General features: G+C 39.8%; 1 protein-coding gene across 1 annotated transcript in view; it reads right to left on the bottom strand.

Moving 5' to 3' along the window:
• Dock4 (dedicator of cytokinesis 4) overlaps nucleotides 1-18377 on the bottom strand; it is a 411722-nt gene that overhangs the window by 92312 nt on the left and 301033 nt on the right. Inside the window, exons 24-26 of the mRNA XM_028768807.1 lie at nucleotides 13965-14092; nucleotides 11621-11755; nucleotides 2001-2099 (exon numbers count right to left, since the gene is read on the bottom strand). Coding sequence (XP_028624640.1) covers nucleotides 2001-2099; nucleotides 11621-11755; nucleotides 13965-14092 — 362 coding nt within the window. The remainder of the gene's footprint in view (nucleotides 1-2000; nucleotides 2100-11620; nucleotides 11756-13964; nucleotides 14093-18377) is intronic.

Genomic DNA, 18377 nt, shown 5'->3' with positions numbered 1-18377 from the left:
AAAAAAAAAAAAAAAAAAAAAAAAAAAAAAAAAAAAAAAAAAAAAAAAAAAAAAAAAAAAAATTAATCAGATTCCTGTGAGCTGTAGTTACAGACAGTTGTGAGCAGTCTGATGTAGCTGTTGGGAATTGAACTCATGTCCTTTGGAAGAGCTGTAGGTGTTCTTAATAACTCAGCTATTTCCCTAGTCCCTGTTAATTCAAATTCACAAATTTATTAGGACTCTGCTTCTATAACTGTCTTTATTTCAGGCTATCCCAGTATGCTTTCTTCTATAGGGGCTTATTTTAGTTTACATGTTATAGTCTATCACTGAGGGAAATGAAGGCAAGAACTCAAGGTAGGAAACGGAAGCAAAGATCAACAGTATAACATTTTTCCTGGCTTCCTCCCAGTGGCTAGTTCAGAAGTCTTTCTCATACAGCCCAGGTCAATCTGCTTAGGGATAGCACTACTCACTATGGGCTGGACCCTTCTACACCAAGTAACAACTTAAAAAACATGTCATAGACATTGACTACAGGCCAACCTGATCTAGCCACTTCCTCAACTGAGGTTCCCTCTTCCTAGGTGACTCTGGGATGTATCGAGTTGACAGCTGAAATTAACTCTGACTCCCATTACAGTAGCTTAGATTACCACATCAAAGTTTTTCCATGGTTCTGTCTCCTATTGGAACCTTGGCTAATTCATTTTCAGTTGTGCAAACAGACAAATGTGATCACATCTCTCCCTTCTTTTCTCTATTTTATTGTATTTCAACTTTGTTGTTTTATTTACATTGTAACCTTTACAAAATCTATTTAGCTCATAATCAAGAATTGTTCGTTTATGTGTCATTTGTATTTGAATTTTTAAAAAATCGTACTCTCATACAATACATCCTCTTCTGTAGTTTCCCCTCCCACCTCTCATGCCCCACCACTACCTCCTTTCTCCCCCAGATCCACTCCTCTTCTGTTTCCCTTCAGAAAAGGGCAAGCCTCCTAGGGATATCAACCAAACATGGCATAACAAGACACACTAAGATTAGGCACAAACCCTCATAACAAGGCTGGATGAGGCAACCCAGTAAAACTTCTTTCTTAAAACTATCCACACTTTTAAAATAATGCCCATATCCACTGCCAGATCTTTATGATTTATGATGCTGTTTCTCATGGCTTTATGTTCTATCGCACAGTGAATATATATTGCTTAAATACCTTGGGATGTGACCTCAGAGCAATGAACCAACCAGAGCTTTAAACATCAAGGCATTTAAAAAATATTTATTTATTTATTTATTTATTTATTTATCTATTTAATGTATATGAGTATACTGTAGCTGTCTTTAGACACACCAGAAGAGGGCATTGGACCCCATTACAGATGGTTGTGAGCCACCGTGTGGTTGCTGGGAATTGAACTCGGGGCCTCTGGAAGAACAGGCAGTGCTCTTAACCACTGAGCCATCTTTCCATCAAGGAATTTTAACCTAAGTGGCTGGAGGCTGAGAAAGTCACATAAACAAATATAAAAAAAAATCCAGATTCTAATAAATGTTAAAAATAGATACTAATGAGAATGTGCTATGTCAGGGCATTAAAATGACATTCCATTCATTCATTCATTCATTCATTAATTTTACAGTGCTGAAGGAGTGAACCTAATCCCATCTGAATGGTGAGCAAGAGCTCTATCTGCAGCCCAAGCAGCAGGTTACGTACAAGCACAGTTCCACATCTTCCTCTCAGCCAAGAGCTCCCTTGGAAACTTTTCTGTTTCTAGTTTACATTCTTTGATGAGATGTGATTAAAATCTGATGCTTTTCTCCAAAATAACAGCTAATAGCTTTATTTAAGTGAAAGAATTCTCAAGAGTCAATGGAGAAAAGAAGACTGGTTAAGACAACTGAGAACTTAATGGGAAGAAGTAAAGCAATTGCCAAGAACCATTCAGAACAGTGATGCAGGACAAGAGAAAGTAAAAGGAGAAAAAAACCATGTAAGCATCACTTACCCTTAGTTCCTCTTTAGTACTGAAACTATTCAGAAGTTGCTGATAATGTCTATCTGTCATTTGTCGTAATAGGGAAAGGAGACAGGCAACAAATTCCCCCTAAGGAAAAAAAAAAGTTCATGTTTTAAAGGAAAGACTTAATAAAACTCCAATAACTTAAGACAAACTGCCCTCAAAGAGAACACTTTACAAAGTTGCTATGGTCCAGATTTACCCAGGGCTCTCTTCTTAATCTCTGCTAATTTCACATTCCTTCTCTGATTTTACAAGATCCCCTTCAACTCATCAGCACACTGGGTTTTTGACCCAGCAGGTAAAAGAAGCCATACAATGCATAATGTTGGCTTCAGTCTCCCTTTACGAAATGGTTTTAAGTTGATAGCCACTCTTTGTGTTTGAGCATTATGCATCTGACTCCTATGAAGTCCAATGCTTAAAAATGAAAAAGGAAAAGCGCACACATCATCCTTAGATTTGAAGAGTGATAAAATTCCTATAATTTGCATTTTTAATACACTTTAACTCGAAACTATCATTTTAATACAACTGTATTTGTTCAACAAAGTACCTTCTTTTAAACGGAGAAATGATATAAAGCAATGCAGGCACAACAGGAGAAGCAACTGCTGGCTAAGTGAATGCGCACAGAAGCCACTTTAATTGGGAGTCTGGTTTGAATGTATGTGGAAAAGACTATGGTATCACATTAAAAATGGAGACTAAATGACCAAAAAGTAGATTTTGCAGCTCAGGCAGTTAAGTTAGCTCAGTCAAATGTCTTTCTGCCAGTTTCCACAAGAATCCCAAGAATACAACTTAATGGTTATGTCAGAGAAATCCGAGATTCATGTTGGTTCTTCACATGCAGTCACTTGTGACACAAGGATATGTCAAACAGTTGCCCCTGTACATTAAGGTAAACATTCAATCAGCATATAATTAATATTTCATATGAGTTCATATTTAATAATCATATCAGTAAATAATTCATATGGGTTATGATATGGTTTGGATTTGAACGTCCCTTCCCTTGGGCTTCTGGACTTTTTCCAGGGCTGGCCTTCCTTGGGAGGCTCTGGAACTTTTAGGAACAGAGTCTGGCAGGTAGAAACAGGTTACTAAAGGCAAGCCTTTGTAGACTCTGACCTGTTCTCTGGTTCCAGTTCTGCTCTCTGTTTCTTATTTCAGCATGGTGTGGCCAGCCACCACTGCCATGGACTGAGCCCCCTTGCGAACCCTTCCCCATTATGACAGCCTGTATAACTCTGAAATCCTGAACTCAAACCCATCTTTCCTCCTATAAACTGTTTGTTAGGTATTCTGGGACAGTGATACCCAATAACTAACGCAGACTAGTACAATTATCTCCCAGGCTCAACATACAATCCTGTCAAGGTGCAAAAGAATTCACACATGAAGTAGAAAATATAAAGAAAAGGTCATTGTTGTTTTACTGCAAATGTGATTTTGATATCACAAGCCTCAGAGAACTTTAGGTGACATTATGGCCATTGTCACCTAAGCCTGGGGGAGACCACTTTCTTTTGGAGCCTAGCCACAGTGACCTCAGGGACCTGCTGTGTAAAAAACAAAACAAAACAAACTACAACAACAACACTAGCCAGCACTCTGAGCTACAGAAACAGCCCAACAGCTGTCTCCCTGAGAGGCGAAGAAGAGGCAGAGTGGAGAGGCAGCTGGCAACACAAAGCTGCAGAAGGGCCTGCTACAGTGGCTGCTGAAATAGAGGAAGAGCCTCAGCCAGGAAGCTTTTGAGCATCATCATCATCATCATCATCATTATCAGCAGCAGCAGCAGCAGCAGCAGCAGCAGCAGCAGCAGCAGCAGCACTAGCAAAGGGCTGGCCGTCGCTGGCTCTTGTGCAGTGAAAGCTGCAGCAGTGAAGTTAAGCTATAGCAGTAAGAGACAGCCAGAGAAGTCACGAATGCAGCCAAGGGAGGCACACGCAAGAGTAGTGGAAGTAGAGAAAGGGAGAGAAAGAACGGACAGCCGAGGCTGATGGAGAACAGAAGACTACTGAGAGCCAAGGAAGAGAACCTGTACATTACGGTTAGTGAAAAAGTTCCAGAGAGTTGTCAAGTCTTTACAGCAGAGGGCCATAGGCACTCCAAGCCCAGAAGTTGTAACACTGGATGCAGATAAGGGTTGAGGAACTCTGACATCTTAGTCACGCATGCCGAAGAGATACATAGGGCTAAGAGTCCCGCTACGTGGGACTTGAATGAGAATCATAACATTTGAGGTGCCCCCTGTTCCTGCTCCTGACTGTTGCTGCCACTCTCCACCAAATGCCGAGGATAAAATGCTGCCAAGGACCAGCACTTGTAGAGCTTCTTCTTAGGTGACCATGGTTTTTATTTAGATAGCGTAAAACAATCTCAGCTAGCTGAATGATTAAAGGGGATGGAGAGGAAACATAACTGACTTTTGACTGGTGGACATGTTCATTATCTTACCCATTGTAATGTTTCCTAAGTAAATATAATGACTCAAGGTATATTTTTTATAAAAAAATACAAAATTCATTCTATTGTTTTGTATATCAATAAAACACTTTTTAAAAGGTATTGCCAACACCATGATGTGTGGAAAGACATTATGTATAAGTTACTATACTTTGCATTGTCAAGTTTGTTCCTTATTAGAGGCTTGTTAGGCAGACACTGTCGAAGAGAAGATAATCTGGTTTCACAGCTGGCCAATGGCAAAGCTTGAATGTGCATGTCAGTGGCTTTGGTTCTAGAAGACTGTGCTCTGTGGCTTTCTTTCCTACTTTGAGATTGATTTCATGTAGGAAACACGCCTGAATTGAGGGGGCGTGGTTCAAACTTATATAAATACATAAGAGCCTATCTGTTGCTAATACTGCAAAATGTATCATGCTTTGTCTTAAAATGCAAATTAGTCGATAGAGTTCCAATCAATTTTTCATTGTGGGTTTTTATATTGCATGTAAACTATTCTAACTCATTAACTACATTATTAATATACTTAAATACTTGTTTCACTATATCCTATAAATACTAAAATACTTTTAAGTTTGAAAAATTACATATCCTAGATCATAATTTTAGTAACAAGAAAAAAAACCTCAACAGCAAATAGACCTTTAATAGGCTGTTATAATCTATGTACATAGATAAACTCTTTAAATCCAAGCTATTAACTATGTCTATTGTGTCTAGGCTAGACTGAGTACAAATAACATAATTATGACATATAATCTCTGGTCCATTTATGATATACTGCCAATGTCAACACTCCAATAATCCACTGTCATTTGCTCATATAATCTATTTTTGAACTTCAAGTTCTTGTCCAGAATATTAGATGTCTAATATTTTACTTCTCTTTTTCTACTAAAATGTGATTTTCTTTACTTTTAAGATACTTTAATAATGTTAATATGAAACCTCTTAATGTGTGAAAAAAGAATAATAAAAAAAATCATTGGCCAAGATTTACTTTCTTGGCAAATTGACTTTAAAATTCAATAGTCTTGTGGCTTGTATCCATTTTATGTAGAGAATACATTGCATATTTCTATCAAAAACTGCCAAGAATATTTTATATCTATATCAAAAGTCTTCAGAAAGCTTCTCTTACACATATGCTTGTTCTTACATCCTTCCTCCGGTATTTCCTAAACAATGTTACTCCTTCCTTTCTCTAATCACAAACCAGCACCTAAAGACTTTAGACAGGAAAGCCAGAGACTCTTAGACAGTGCTGAGTCACCCACCACACATGCTACTTAACACAGTCATGTGGAAAAAAACATTTATGCATTGTAGAGAACTGTGGTAGACGAATGGTATCTATCATGCCTGCATGGCATGGTATGCATGTTGAAGCCAGAGGAAAATTTGCGTGAGATGGTTTTGTTCTTTCACAATTTGGATTCTGCAGATCAAACTCGAGTTTGGGGCTGAATATTTTAGGTTCACCCAGAATAACACAGAGACCTTCATGCTCTGGTGCCAAGGAGGCTTGGGGAACTGGCCTTCCACTCCATCTTCATATAAGTTGTCATCTGCCTTCATTCTCCCTAGCTGAGTGGTATCACATAAAGACAGCTAAAACAGAAGGCTTACATATGACCCAGGACCATACAATACAGAAACATTTGAATTTCACATGAAAGTCACTCATTATACCAAGAATCAAGATTTCAAGTTGAATGAACAAAACTAACAACAAATGTCAACATCAAGGGCAGAAAGGAACTGAAAGGATGTGGCTCATAAAAGTCAAGACAACATGGTTCATGGGCCTAAATGTTAAGTATACAATTGTAATAGTATGAGGAAAAATACATTGTATTGTTACGACTGGATAAAAGGGTTCTTTTTTTTTTATTATTATTGGATGATTTATTTACATTTCCTATGTTGTCCCCTTACCCCATCCCCCACCACCCCCTCGGAACCCCCAATCCCCTCGCCCCTCCTCCTTCTTCTCTGTGGATGTAACCTCTATCTACCCCCCCCACTCCCACCTCCCCACCCTCAAAATTCCCACCCCCTGGGGCATCCAGCCTTCATGAGGTCAAGGTTCTCTTCTTCCACCTATGCCCAGCAGGGCCCTCCACTTTTACATATTCAGCTGAAGCCCTGGATCCCCCCCCTAAGTGCTCCCAGGCTGGTGGTTTAGACCCTGGGAGCTGTGGTTGGTTGGTATTGTGCCGTAAATCCTTTCAGCTCCTTTAGTCTTCAGCTCCTTCAGTCTTCACACTAACTCCTCTATTGAGAACCCCATGATCAATTCAATGGCTAGTTGTGCCATTGAACAACATCTGCCTCTGAATATGTCTGACTCTTGAAGGCCTCTGAGGAGATATCCATATCAGGCTCTTATCAGCATGCACTTCCTGTCTTCCAAATCAGCATCTACCTTTGGTGATTGCACATGGGATAGATACTCAGGTGGAGTGGTCTTGAGACGGCCCCTCCTTCAGTTTCTGTCCCTCACTTTGTCTCCATATTTGCTCCCTTGAGTATTTTGTTGCTCCTTCTAAGAAGGACCGAATCACCCTCACTTGGTCTTCCTTCTTTATGGGCTTCATGTGGCCTGTGAGTTGCATCTTGGGCGTTTCAAGGTTCTAGGCTAATATCCAATAATCAGTGAGTGAATACCATGTGTCTTCTTTTGTGATTGGCTTACCTCACTCAGGATGATAATTTCTAGTTCCATCCATTTACCTAGGAACCTCTCGAATTCATTGTTTTTAATAGCTGAGTAATACTCCATTGTGTAAATATACCATATTTTTTGAATCCATTCCTCAGTTGAAGGACCATCCCTGACCTCAAGCTGTACTACAGAGCAATAGTGATAAAAACTACCTGGTATTGGTACAGAGACAGGCAGGAAGATCAATGGAATAGAATTGAAGACCCAGAAATGAACCCACACTCCTATGGTCACTTGATCTTTGACAAAGGAGCTAAAACTGTCCAGTGGAAAAAGGACAGCATTTTCAACAAATGGTGCTGGTTCAACTGGAAGACAACATGTAGAAGAATGAAAATTGATCCATTCTTATCCCCTTGTACAAAGCTCAAGTCTAAGTGGATAAAGGACCTCCACATAAAACCAGATACACTGAAACTAATAGAAGAGAAGGTGGGGAAAAGCCTCGAATACTTGGGCACAGGGGAAAAGTTCCTGAACAGAACTCCAATGGCATATGCTCTAAGATCGAGAATTGACAAATGGGACTTCATAAAATTGCAAAGTTTCTGTAAGGCAAAGGACACTGTCAATAGGACAAAACGACAACCAACAAATTGGGAAAAGATCTTTACCAATCCTTCATCTGATAGAGGGCTAATATCCAATATATACAAAGAACTCAAGAAATTAGACTCCAGACAACCAAATTACCCTATTAAAAAATGGGGTATAGAGCTTAACAAAGAATTTTCAACGGAAGAAACTCGAATGGCCGAGAAGCATCTAAAGAAATGTTCAGCATCCTTAGTCATCAGGGAAATGCAAATCAAAACAACCCTGAGATTCCATCTCACACCAGTCAGAATGGCTAAGATTAAAAACTCAGGTGATAGTAGATGCTGGCGAGGGTGTGGAGAAAGAGGAACACTCCTCCATTGTTGGTGGGACTGCAAGATGGTGCAACCACTTTGGAAATCAGTCTGGCGGTTCCTCAGAAAATTGGACATAGCATTACCCGAGGATCCAGCTATACCACTCCTAGGCATATACCCAGAAGATGCTTGAACATATAACAAGGACATATGCTCAACTATGTTCATAGCAGCCTTATTTATAATAGCCAGGAGCTGGAAAGATAAAAGGGTTCTTAAACATGAGATCAAACCACGATTCATCACAGGAAAGATTAATATTCTGGAGTTCATTAAGATGAAAAATATCTCTGCTTTTGCAAACACCATGAAGGGGATGGAGAACAATCTACAGTGGGAGGAAACACCAAAACCATGCTGACAACTTGGCAGTGAGAGAATTATTCAGCTAGGAAATGGGACAAGGCATGATGAGACGTTTGGTTTAGGAGGTGATATGCATGGCAAGAATGTGAGCGAAAATCCTTGTAGGGTAACGTCAGCCACTGGGGAAACAGAAAGTCAACCCTCAGTGAGGAGGCCTTACAGCTCTCAGAATACTCCCAACTCTGACACACACAGACACAGAAGGAAAAGGTGACAATATCTCATGCTGAGGTGTTGAGAAATGAGGTCACTCAGACTGTGCACATGTGGAATGTTAAATGGCACTGTCACCGGGGAAGGAAGTCAGGCAGTTTCTTAGAAAACTGACTATGTAGCTACCTTATGACTCAGCAGCTAACTCCCTGGGATTCTTATAAAAAAAAAAAAAGTGGAGAAACTTGTCCACATAAAACCTAAATATAAGTGATGTTTATACTAACTTTCTTAATACTACACAAACCCTGGAAATAACCTCACAGACATTCATAGGTAAAGTGTTAAACAATGGTGGTATATCTGTACCATGGAATAATACTCAGAAATGAAAAGGAAAACAGAGTATATATAGGAACCTGTAGGAATCTTCACAAAACTCTGCTCATTTTTTTTTTTTACAAAGTCAATCATAAAAAGTCACATGCTCTGAGATTTGATACATATAGCATCCACAAATGTCAGAGCTACATAAATAGAGAGCAGAGTGGTGGCGGCCTGGAGTTACGAAGGTGGCAGAGGTGAAGGAAAGTGGATTTATCTCTAAAGTACTCCATGAGAAGTGACTGGGGTGATAGAAACATTGTACATCTTGATCATATCAGCAGCCATTTCTTGTTCTGGAATTCTGCAAGTGGCTATCATGTATGGAACTTGGTAAAAGAAACATGAAATGTTTTTACATTGCTTCTTATATCTGCATGTGATTTTTATAGCAATACAAAATAAGAAGGTTAACTTAAAAAAATAATAAAGCAAAACAAAAACCAAATAATCACTTAATCCTTCAAACATGTAACAGACTCCAGTGGTTTTGAGCACCCACCACCCAACAGATAACAACAAGACCATGAGAGGTTGGGTGCCATTTCACATTCCAGGCTCCTTAGACTATCAGAAACTGTAACTCAAACTTCTTCATTTTAAATAAGACAGTTCAGCTACTACATACATTAGGATTTTTATTTTTTTATTTTCTTTACTTCATGTGTATGAGTGTTCTGCCTGCATATGTGTCTGTGCACTCATGTGTGCCTGGAATCCACTGAGGCTGGAAGAGGACACTAGATCCTCTGGAGCTTGAGTTACTGGTGGTAGCTGTGAACTGCCATGTAGGTGCGTAGAAGTTGGGTCCTCTGGAGGAACAGTCAGTGCTCTTAACCATGGAGCCATCTTACTAGTACTGGGGTTGATTGATTTCTTCTTTCCCTTTCCTTTCCTATATATATGTATATATACATACCACACTTTACCACACTTGTGTGTGTGTGTGTGTGTGTATTTAAGTAAAAATGTTAAAAAACCTTAGTTTGTTAAGATAGTTTAGCTTTACTTGTAGTAGTGATTTGGATGAACAATGTCTCCCATAGTCTCACGTATTTGACTAGTTGGTCCCCAGCTGTTGGCACTGTTTGGGGAAGCTATGAAACTTTTAGGAAGTAGAGCCTGAGTGCAGGAGGTATATCAGTGAGGGTAGGCTTTTAGAGTTTATAACCTCACCTCCCTTCTAGTTTTTTCTCTCACACAAGAAACAGAGAGAAGCCATAATATTTACACAAAGGACCTGTAATGGTAAAAAGAATGTCCTGATTTAACATTATGAGACAAAGACCCTCCAAAGATACCATGGAGTTTGTTTTGTGTTGGCCTTCTACAACTGGGTATGGGCCCTACTCTTAAGAATACTATTTCTCCACTGAGACTCCCTTGAAGAAAACACATTTTTCATTTGCAAGTGTCTATCAGTTGAAGATAGATTCTGTGTTAGGGATTGGGGTATGTGTCCATTTGTTCTTTTAGCTTGAGGATCTCATCAGGTGCAGACTCATGCAGACCCTGCATATGCTGCCTCAGTCTCTATGAGTTCATGTGGGTCAGCTCTGTTGTGTCTAGAAGGCCTTGCTTCCTTGCTGTCCTCCATCCCCTCTGGCTCTAACACTCTTTCTGCCTCTGCTTCCACAAAATTCCATAAGGATCCCAGACTTTCTAGTTTCTAAATAAAAATGACAGTTACTTGTATCTAGAGCTGAACATTCTCAAGCACCACAGCACAGTTCGTGAAGCTGATAGCAGGTGCTTAATTGACACGTGTGTACATAATTTACAGGTGAGTATTAAGAGTATCTACCGCTTACAGCTACAAATGATAGCTCTTGCTTAGAGGAATATTGTTTAATATATAAACATTTTAAATGTCAAACCTCATGTGACTTGTTAAAAAACAGAAATTCTTATGTAAATGGATAACTCAATGGTAAAGGGCTTGTCTACCACACATGAAGCCCTGGATTTGATCCTTCACACTGCCATAAACAAACACAGCATGTGGTTACACATATAGCATTTACAGCATATGTGTAAAATATCTGACATTATTTCTTAATACTTTGCCTGAATCATGCTATGCCATCATCCTAAGACAGTTAAGCTTGAAAGTCCCTTAGAATTTACCAAGGTAAACCTTCTTCTTTATCACAACCAAACTGAAGACTAAAAAAGTTAAGGTCCTAATGATTTGAGGTGAAAAAATCCAGAATTAGCACATAAGGTCTCTGATTCCAGCTGCTGTTACCCTATTCTTTCTTCTATAAAGAATTTGGGGAATAAAAGCCACCAAGTTGACTAGGGGTATAAAAATCATAGATTAGTTTCAATTTAGAAAAGTCAAATATAAAAGTTGTTTTTCTGAAATTCAGACTGGCTTATGATAGCATCTTTACCTACAGGCTTTCTATCTCATTCTTTGGCACAGTGAACACAACGTCCTGTATTCTAGCAATGTTCACAGTCATCCTGGGGACCAGATTTCCAATAGTCATATTACAACCCATCGCCAAGGGAACTAGAGCTTTCAGGAACACAACCAGTCCCAGTCAGTATGTATCCCACATGCCACATGCTTATGATCTTACAGTCACATCCTGGAACTGCAGCCTCATGGCAGAGCTTGATGCTTGAGGTCGGCTGGTAATCTCCAGTATGGTCCTGAGCAGGATATCCAGCAAGCTGGCCACTATGACATCTATTTCCTCCAGCACGGACTTTTCCTTAGGAGAGAAAATCAAAAACAGTGTGCTCAGGAGACTGCTGCCTCTGCACGCACCAAATCCCCCTTTAAGGACAAAGGGAGTCTATCCCCAAATCTAGAATCAAAGACTCAGGGAACTTAAGACAATAAGAGATGTAGACTTCAACAGGATTAAAAAAAAAAAATGGCCTTGCAGAGAAAGATAACTTCAGAGAGTCAGTGGCTTGCCCCAAAGCACACCGTCTGGCTATGCAATAAAAGTTGAGCTATAAACAAAACAGGTACTGTGTAAAAAACACCAATTCTGAGGCCAGCCCTACTGCTAAGTTACTTGTGGGCAAAGCAGGGAGCCTCTCTAGGTTGTAGTGTTCTCTTACAGTACGATTTCCTTAAGTCCTAAATGTGCTTACATTAAGTCTTCTCGGCACAGCAGTCACACAGATCAGTTTCCAAGACTGGTTTATATGCAAATGACTATTCCCATTGTCCTGGGTTTTTTTTTAAAGCCTACATGTAAACATAAGAAACTGGAGAGTAGTCTAGATGAGTAGTGTTGGTCACAGAGAGCCCTGTTTAGTAGCCATGAGAGGTACTGGCTTTTCTGAAGTGCTTAATACCATCCACACTTCAGGACTCCAGAGAGATTATCTCAGCACTGCCTGCTGCATAGAAGAATGGATTCTTAACCCATAATATCATGGGGAAAAACTTCTGTGCAATTTTATATATTGCACAGAAGTTTATATATTATGTATATAGGTATATATAAATATATATATACATATATATACATATATATTACATACATACACACATATTTAATGATAAATTTCATAACACTTATGCAAAAACTCCCAAAGGTTCCCAGTGAACTGCTTTCAGCTCTGAATTCCTTAGGAGCTAAGCCCTGGCTTAGCTAAAACCTGACTGCAATTCTGAAACCTAAGTAGAGGAGAAGAACAAAGAAACCATCTCTGCTGTAGCTGTTTGCTTTCTGTCTGTCTAGTGACCTGGCTCGATTTCACTCACAGCGACTGTAACCTGGAAATCCCTTCTAATCAGGCATGGCTTGGTCCTTTGTGGTCAAACCATCAGAGGGAGTTTCAAAGCGGGGCAAAAGCCTTCTCCCTCTTGTCATTGCTCCATCTCATTCCATGTCACTGGTGGACTCGTATTGTAGGGTGTCGGCATAGCAGGCTGTGCCCCAGCCACGGATGCTCAGCCCATCACACTTTCAGATGCAGAACTCACAGGTTCTCTAAGACACCACCCGTTTCCATAGCAGCAGGTACTCTCTCCATCACCTCCCTGGCATCGGTCCTACCCCCGGCTCTTCAGAAGCAGATCATAAACACAGAAAGAATGGGGAACACAGCACCGAAATTAATGTGGAATTGTGGAAAACTGGGGGTATGTGTGGGGGGGGCTCAGCACTCCCTTTCAAACTTCTCTGTAGCCTGCTGTGGATGAGCCCAAAGTTTCACTAACAGCTGAGGACTGACAGAAAGAGAACAGGACTTCTTTCCTATTTAGATCTCATATCAGACTCCTGAGCTGAGAACATCAATTCCAGACATTGTTCCAAGGATATGGAAACATGCCGTTTTTCTCACTTTGTGCTGTACTATGAACACATAATAATTATACAGTGTCAAGAGGCAAGCAGAACAGGAATCCTCAAAGCCATAACGAAAAGACTACTGTTGAGGTTGTGTAATAGTTGTAGTGCAAGGTACTTCTAGTCTCCTGGGGGCTGTCCTTTGCTTCTGTAATTTCCACAAGACTAGACTCGAGGGCCATGGCCAAGTTCTAAGCACCATCATGTGGTCTTTCCTAAAACAGGCCCAAACCACCATACCCTGCAAGCAGTAATTTATTTTTGCCACAGAGTATTTCATCCCATCAAGACTAAAGGCACATGTGGGAGGCTTTGAGATTTCTAATATTTCTTACTTTGGTATTCAGTTCTTCCTTGAAACACAACTTTTGGAAGCCAGGTTATTCCAGGTAACACTAACCCCATGGGGTTTTTAAATTTTTATTTATTTATTTATTTTTAAATTTTTTCTTAATTCCTTCTGTGGAAACCCAAGAAGTCCAGCCTGGCTGAAAATGGAAAGTGAGCCTCTGAGTGTTCTTCCTTCGTGTGACTCCTTTGAAGATATTTAAGATTTTATTTGCAGAAGCCATTTGATGAGAAGCACACACTGTGACCTGCATGTACTTACTGAGCTGTTTTTCTTGATGAGACAGAATACGTTGCTAAGGATACGTGCACACATGATCAAGTCCTTCTGTTCTTGCAAGTGGATGTGGAGGTGATGCAGTACGACAGGCAGGAGAATGTACCGCGAGTCTGTGAGAGAAAGGCAGCCATTAGTGTCACAGCTAGCAGGCTTTGGTTTCTAGGCACTCGATTTGCAGCCAACTGTTAAAATATCTATGAGCTAGGGGTAGAAAAGGATTAAACACTATAACTGCTGAGTGATTGTCCCAGCCCCTTTCTTTATTTTCTATTATAGATTTACATCATTCTACAGAATTACAAGTAGGGACTAGAGAGTCACTAAAAAGAAATTCCTTCTGATCACTTTGATACAGAATTCCCACCATAAACTATTTGATCCTCTGTTTGTAGGTTAAAGTAGGCAGCTTGTCAGCCCTGAGCTGAGACCTGACAGTATCTTACTTAGAGTGGAGGACATCACTAACATAGGGGACCATGGCAGTTGTTTCTCATTGTCTAATCTTTCTGGGGTCTAAACAAACGTATCTAGGACACTGAACAGTGGCAGCCCATTTCTCCCTTTCTGTCCCCCCAGACTGTGGGACTCAGAAGGCCTAGGATAGGGGAGTGTCTCATCTCAGAACAGGCATTCAGGTCTTCATACTTAGCCTCACTCATCTGGATGGGTTTTGTCTTACACGTGGTTCAATCACAAGCAAATACAAACATAACCTATTCTCAGCGAGAAAATAGTGGTGGTTACAGATTCCTGTTAAACTAATCAGCAAGCATTTAGCACCAAGGACAAAGCCATGGCCAATGCTCATAGCCTCTGCAGAAGCTGATTCACAATCTCCTTACCATTCTTTAAATCACCACTCCTGACTCCCAGCCTCCATACTTCCTCCCAGGCTTTTCTAGATATTGTCATAACTGCTTGCTCTAAAATGCAAGCCTCCTTTACTCTGTTTCACTGGAGAATCCAATAGGAGTCCAGTACAACATTAACTTATAGAATGTTCTAGGTCTCTTGGTGTGCTTATACAGCTAAGGTCAAATTCTCCAAAATTAGAATTTTATTTTCTTAACATGTGGGCCGATTGGGTACCTCCTTCTGTCTAATAATACTAGCCCCCTAGAAAACTGTTTAACTTTGTCATTTTCTTCCTACTTCTGTATCACTGACCAAATTTCTGCTCATAAAATTAACATCCATAATAAATTACAAAGAGCAACTGCCTACTCTGTGTTGGGAGATGTGGGGTTGTCATTAAGAAAAAATCAAGAATTAGTCCTGTGGCTTGAGCTGAACATTATAGCTTTGAACATGCTTATCTCCATTCATCGTAGCACCATCTCTGGGTTATAACTGTCAAGGAAGAATCACCTGTGACCTCTTCCTGGTTGGGATATGAGGACTCAGTTATACAACTGTAGCCCTTCTGGGCTTCAATTGTTTCAAACAGAATTCCAGGATATCTGTTTTTTTCACCTTCTTACGTGGAATGAAGCCAGAAAAGTGCTTTTGAATCTGTTTCTTCTGCCTATGTGTGGGAAGGAGAATTGATTGTTTCCTAAGTTGTTTCCCAGATCCTAACTTCCTGGATCCTGGGAATTATATTATAGCAAAGGAGCCTCTGCAGATGCAAAAAGAGAGATTTATCTGGCCCTATTGTAAACATAGGGGTCTTTAGGAATGAAAGAGATAAAAGGATCCAAAATGTGTGTGTGTGTGTATGTATGTATGTATGTGTGAGACAGAAAGATAGAGTGACAGAGAGAGATACAGAGAGAGACAGAGACAGAGAGAGAAGACTAAAGATGCTGTATTCCTAACTTTGAAAAGGAAGTGAGGGAACCATGAGCTAAAGATGGCCTCTAAAGCTATAAAATATTAAGAAGATGACCAGTTCCCTAGGCCTTCAAGACAAGAGAACAGATCTGGAATCACCCTGAATTTTGTGCAGTAAACTCATCATGAAGTTCTGCTCTATAGATAAGGAGTTTTCATAATTTATTTAAAGCCACCAAGGTGGGGTTCCCATTACAGGAACAATGAAAAACTATACTACTAGCATCCTCAAAACGCTGACCTCACTTCATCTTTTTGATTATCTTAGCCTTAGCTTGTGTTTATAATAAAATTAAAATGTCATCATATCCCTTGTCATTTGGATATAGTATTCCTTGAGAAGCTGGAACAGATTCACTTAATTTCTATTCTCTGTTTAAGATTTACATTTTGTTTTTTATTTTGAAAAGGCAAATGTTGTCTTTCACCTGCTATGTGTTGAGTGGGCCAGCACTGAGACCATTTGTGTTGTAGTTCTTTGCTTATCCTACCATGCCCGTAGTTATAATTTTATACTGTCCCTCTTCTAATGACAGTCTAATTATTTTATACCACTTGTCAGCACAGGCATTCACATTACACATTTGGTTTTCCTTCCAATATCTCTTCATTCATGTGGATTCTGTGGACCAATAGGCTCGTCCCTTGAGTTCACAGTGAGTTTGAATGCTATGATCACTTGCAACCCTCTCTAGGTTTTCCTAACACTACTGGGGAGTACTATGTGATTTAACAAGGTCTATTCTATCTTGGAAGACTTCCAAGGACACTTCCTGTTTTTCTCTATGATACAAGCTTCTTCTGAATATGCTGTACCCTATCATTTGCACATGACAGTCTTTGTTTTCTCCAGTGATGAGTCAGTGAATATGAAGCTAAGCATCACTTGTGAAGTGAGAGAAGCAGTTTTAACTATGCTGACTGTGAGTGGCTTTTGCTTCTCCATAATCATCCTCCAAGGGGAGTGGCCCACATAGAAGCACACAGGGTTCCTACTGCTTATACCTACCCCATGCCCTATGGTAACTATCAACTTCCTAATCCTGACTCTGAGCTTGGGCTCCAGGACCCTGGCACAGACCCTGTAAAATATATCTAGAGTTAGCTTTGCAGATATTCTCACCAACTCACACAGAGACCTGATTAGTTTCTTCATTGTATCGACTTCCCGAAGAACTCTCTGACCTTGCTTTTCCTATTTTGCTCCCTCAAGGTCAGGAATCCAAAGGGTCTGTGGAATGAATCAAATCCTCTCAAATAATTTCATTACCATTGAAAACTTACTTTGGTGTTCTTCACTGACCTTTTAGTGTAGGACTTTAATGAATGAAGAATCATCTACTTAGTATGGGAAAATATGGCAGAAATCACAATTCCTGTATGACAGAAGTCAACCTTCCTTAGCTTGGGGAAAGCAGAGTTGGTGCCTGAGTTAAACTGGGGACTTGGTCCACCCCTGTCCTTTGTACACCTCTTCCCTCAACCCTAGATAAGTCCCTGACTGCTGGAACACAACACTTCGCTTCCACTAAACAGTTTAGAAGCTACCTGCAAAAATATATCTTTCTTCTAGGTCAGTGGTTCTCAACCTTCCTAACGCCACAACCCCTTCAGAAAGTTCCTCATGTTGTGGTGACCCCCAACCATAAAATTATTTTCATTGCTACTTCTGAACTGTAATTTTGCTATGATTATGAATCATAGTATAAATATCTGTGTTTTCTGATAGTCAGAGGTGACCCCACACACACTGCTGTAGAGTGATCTGATTTTTTTCTTTTAATCAGAAGAAGATTGAACTTTCTTCTACATTGATTGAAGCATTATTGATTTCAGCGAAAGGAAAAAAATGACCTGGCTGTCCTGGAGTTCACTCTGTAGACCAGGCTGACCTTGAACTCAGAGATCTGCCTGCCTCTGTCACTCAAGTGCTAGGATTGGAGGCGTGTGCCACTACCATACCCAGCTAAGAAAATAAGAAAGTGATGAATTCCTTAATAAGAGACTTAAAGTAAATACTTTGATGTTAAGATTTGTTCATAATTGACTTCTATGCTCTATTTTTACCTGCACACTTAAGATGTTTTATGATGAGATCATATTTTTTCAAGTATGTTTGGTGCTATATACTCACATATACATTCAAATAGAAAAATAACTTCTGATATAATTTATCTTAAAAACTTTTTAGTTGGTGAATCGGATGAAAATTTCTTCAAGTAAATTTTAAAATAAGGCGGATATTTCATTACTATCTCCAGGAAAATGAATTAAAAAAAATTAAGACACAACAGGATTCAATGATAGCTAGCATAGCAAAATCCATTTGGTAGCTGATTACTTGTTATTGGGATAACGTAAAAAGACGAGTACAGAGAACTCCCATACAGTTTCAGAAGATAAACTATGTTGGGTTGGATGGGACTAGCCACCACAGGCTCATGTATTTGAATGTTTAATTCCCGTTTGGTGGACTGTTTAGGAAGGATTATGAGGTATGGTCTTGTTGAAGGTGGTATGTCACTGGGGATGATCTTTGAAGTTTCAAAAGGTCAGACCAGG

The sequence above is a fragment of the Grammomys surdaster genome, unplaced genomic scaffold (assembly GCF_004785775.1).
Source record: "Grammomys surdaster isolate TR1022 unplaced genomic scaffold, NIH_TR_1.0 188, whole genome shotgun sequence".
NCBI lineage: Eukaryota > Metazoa > Chordata > Mammalia > Rodentia > Muridae > Grammomys > Grammomys surdaster.
The sequence above is the reverse complement of the archived record's forward strand: the minus strand, read 5'-3'. Positions and strand labels throughout refer to the sequence as shown.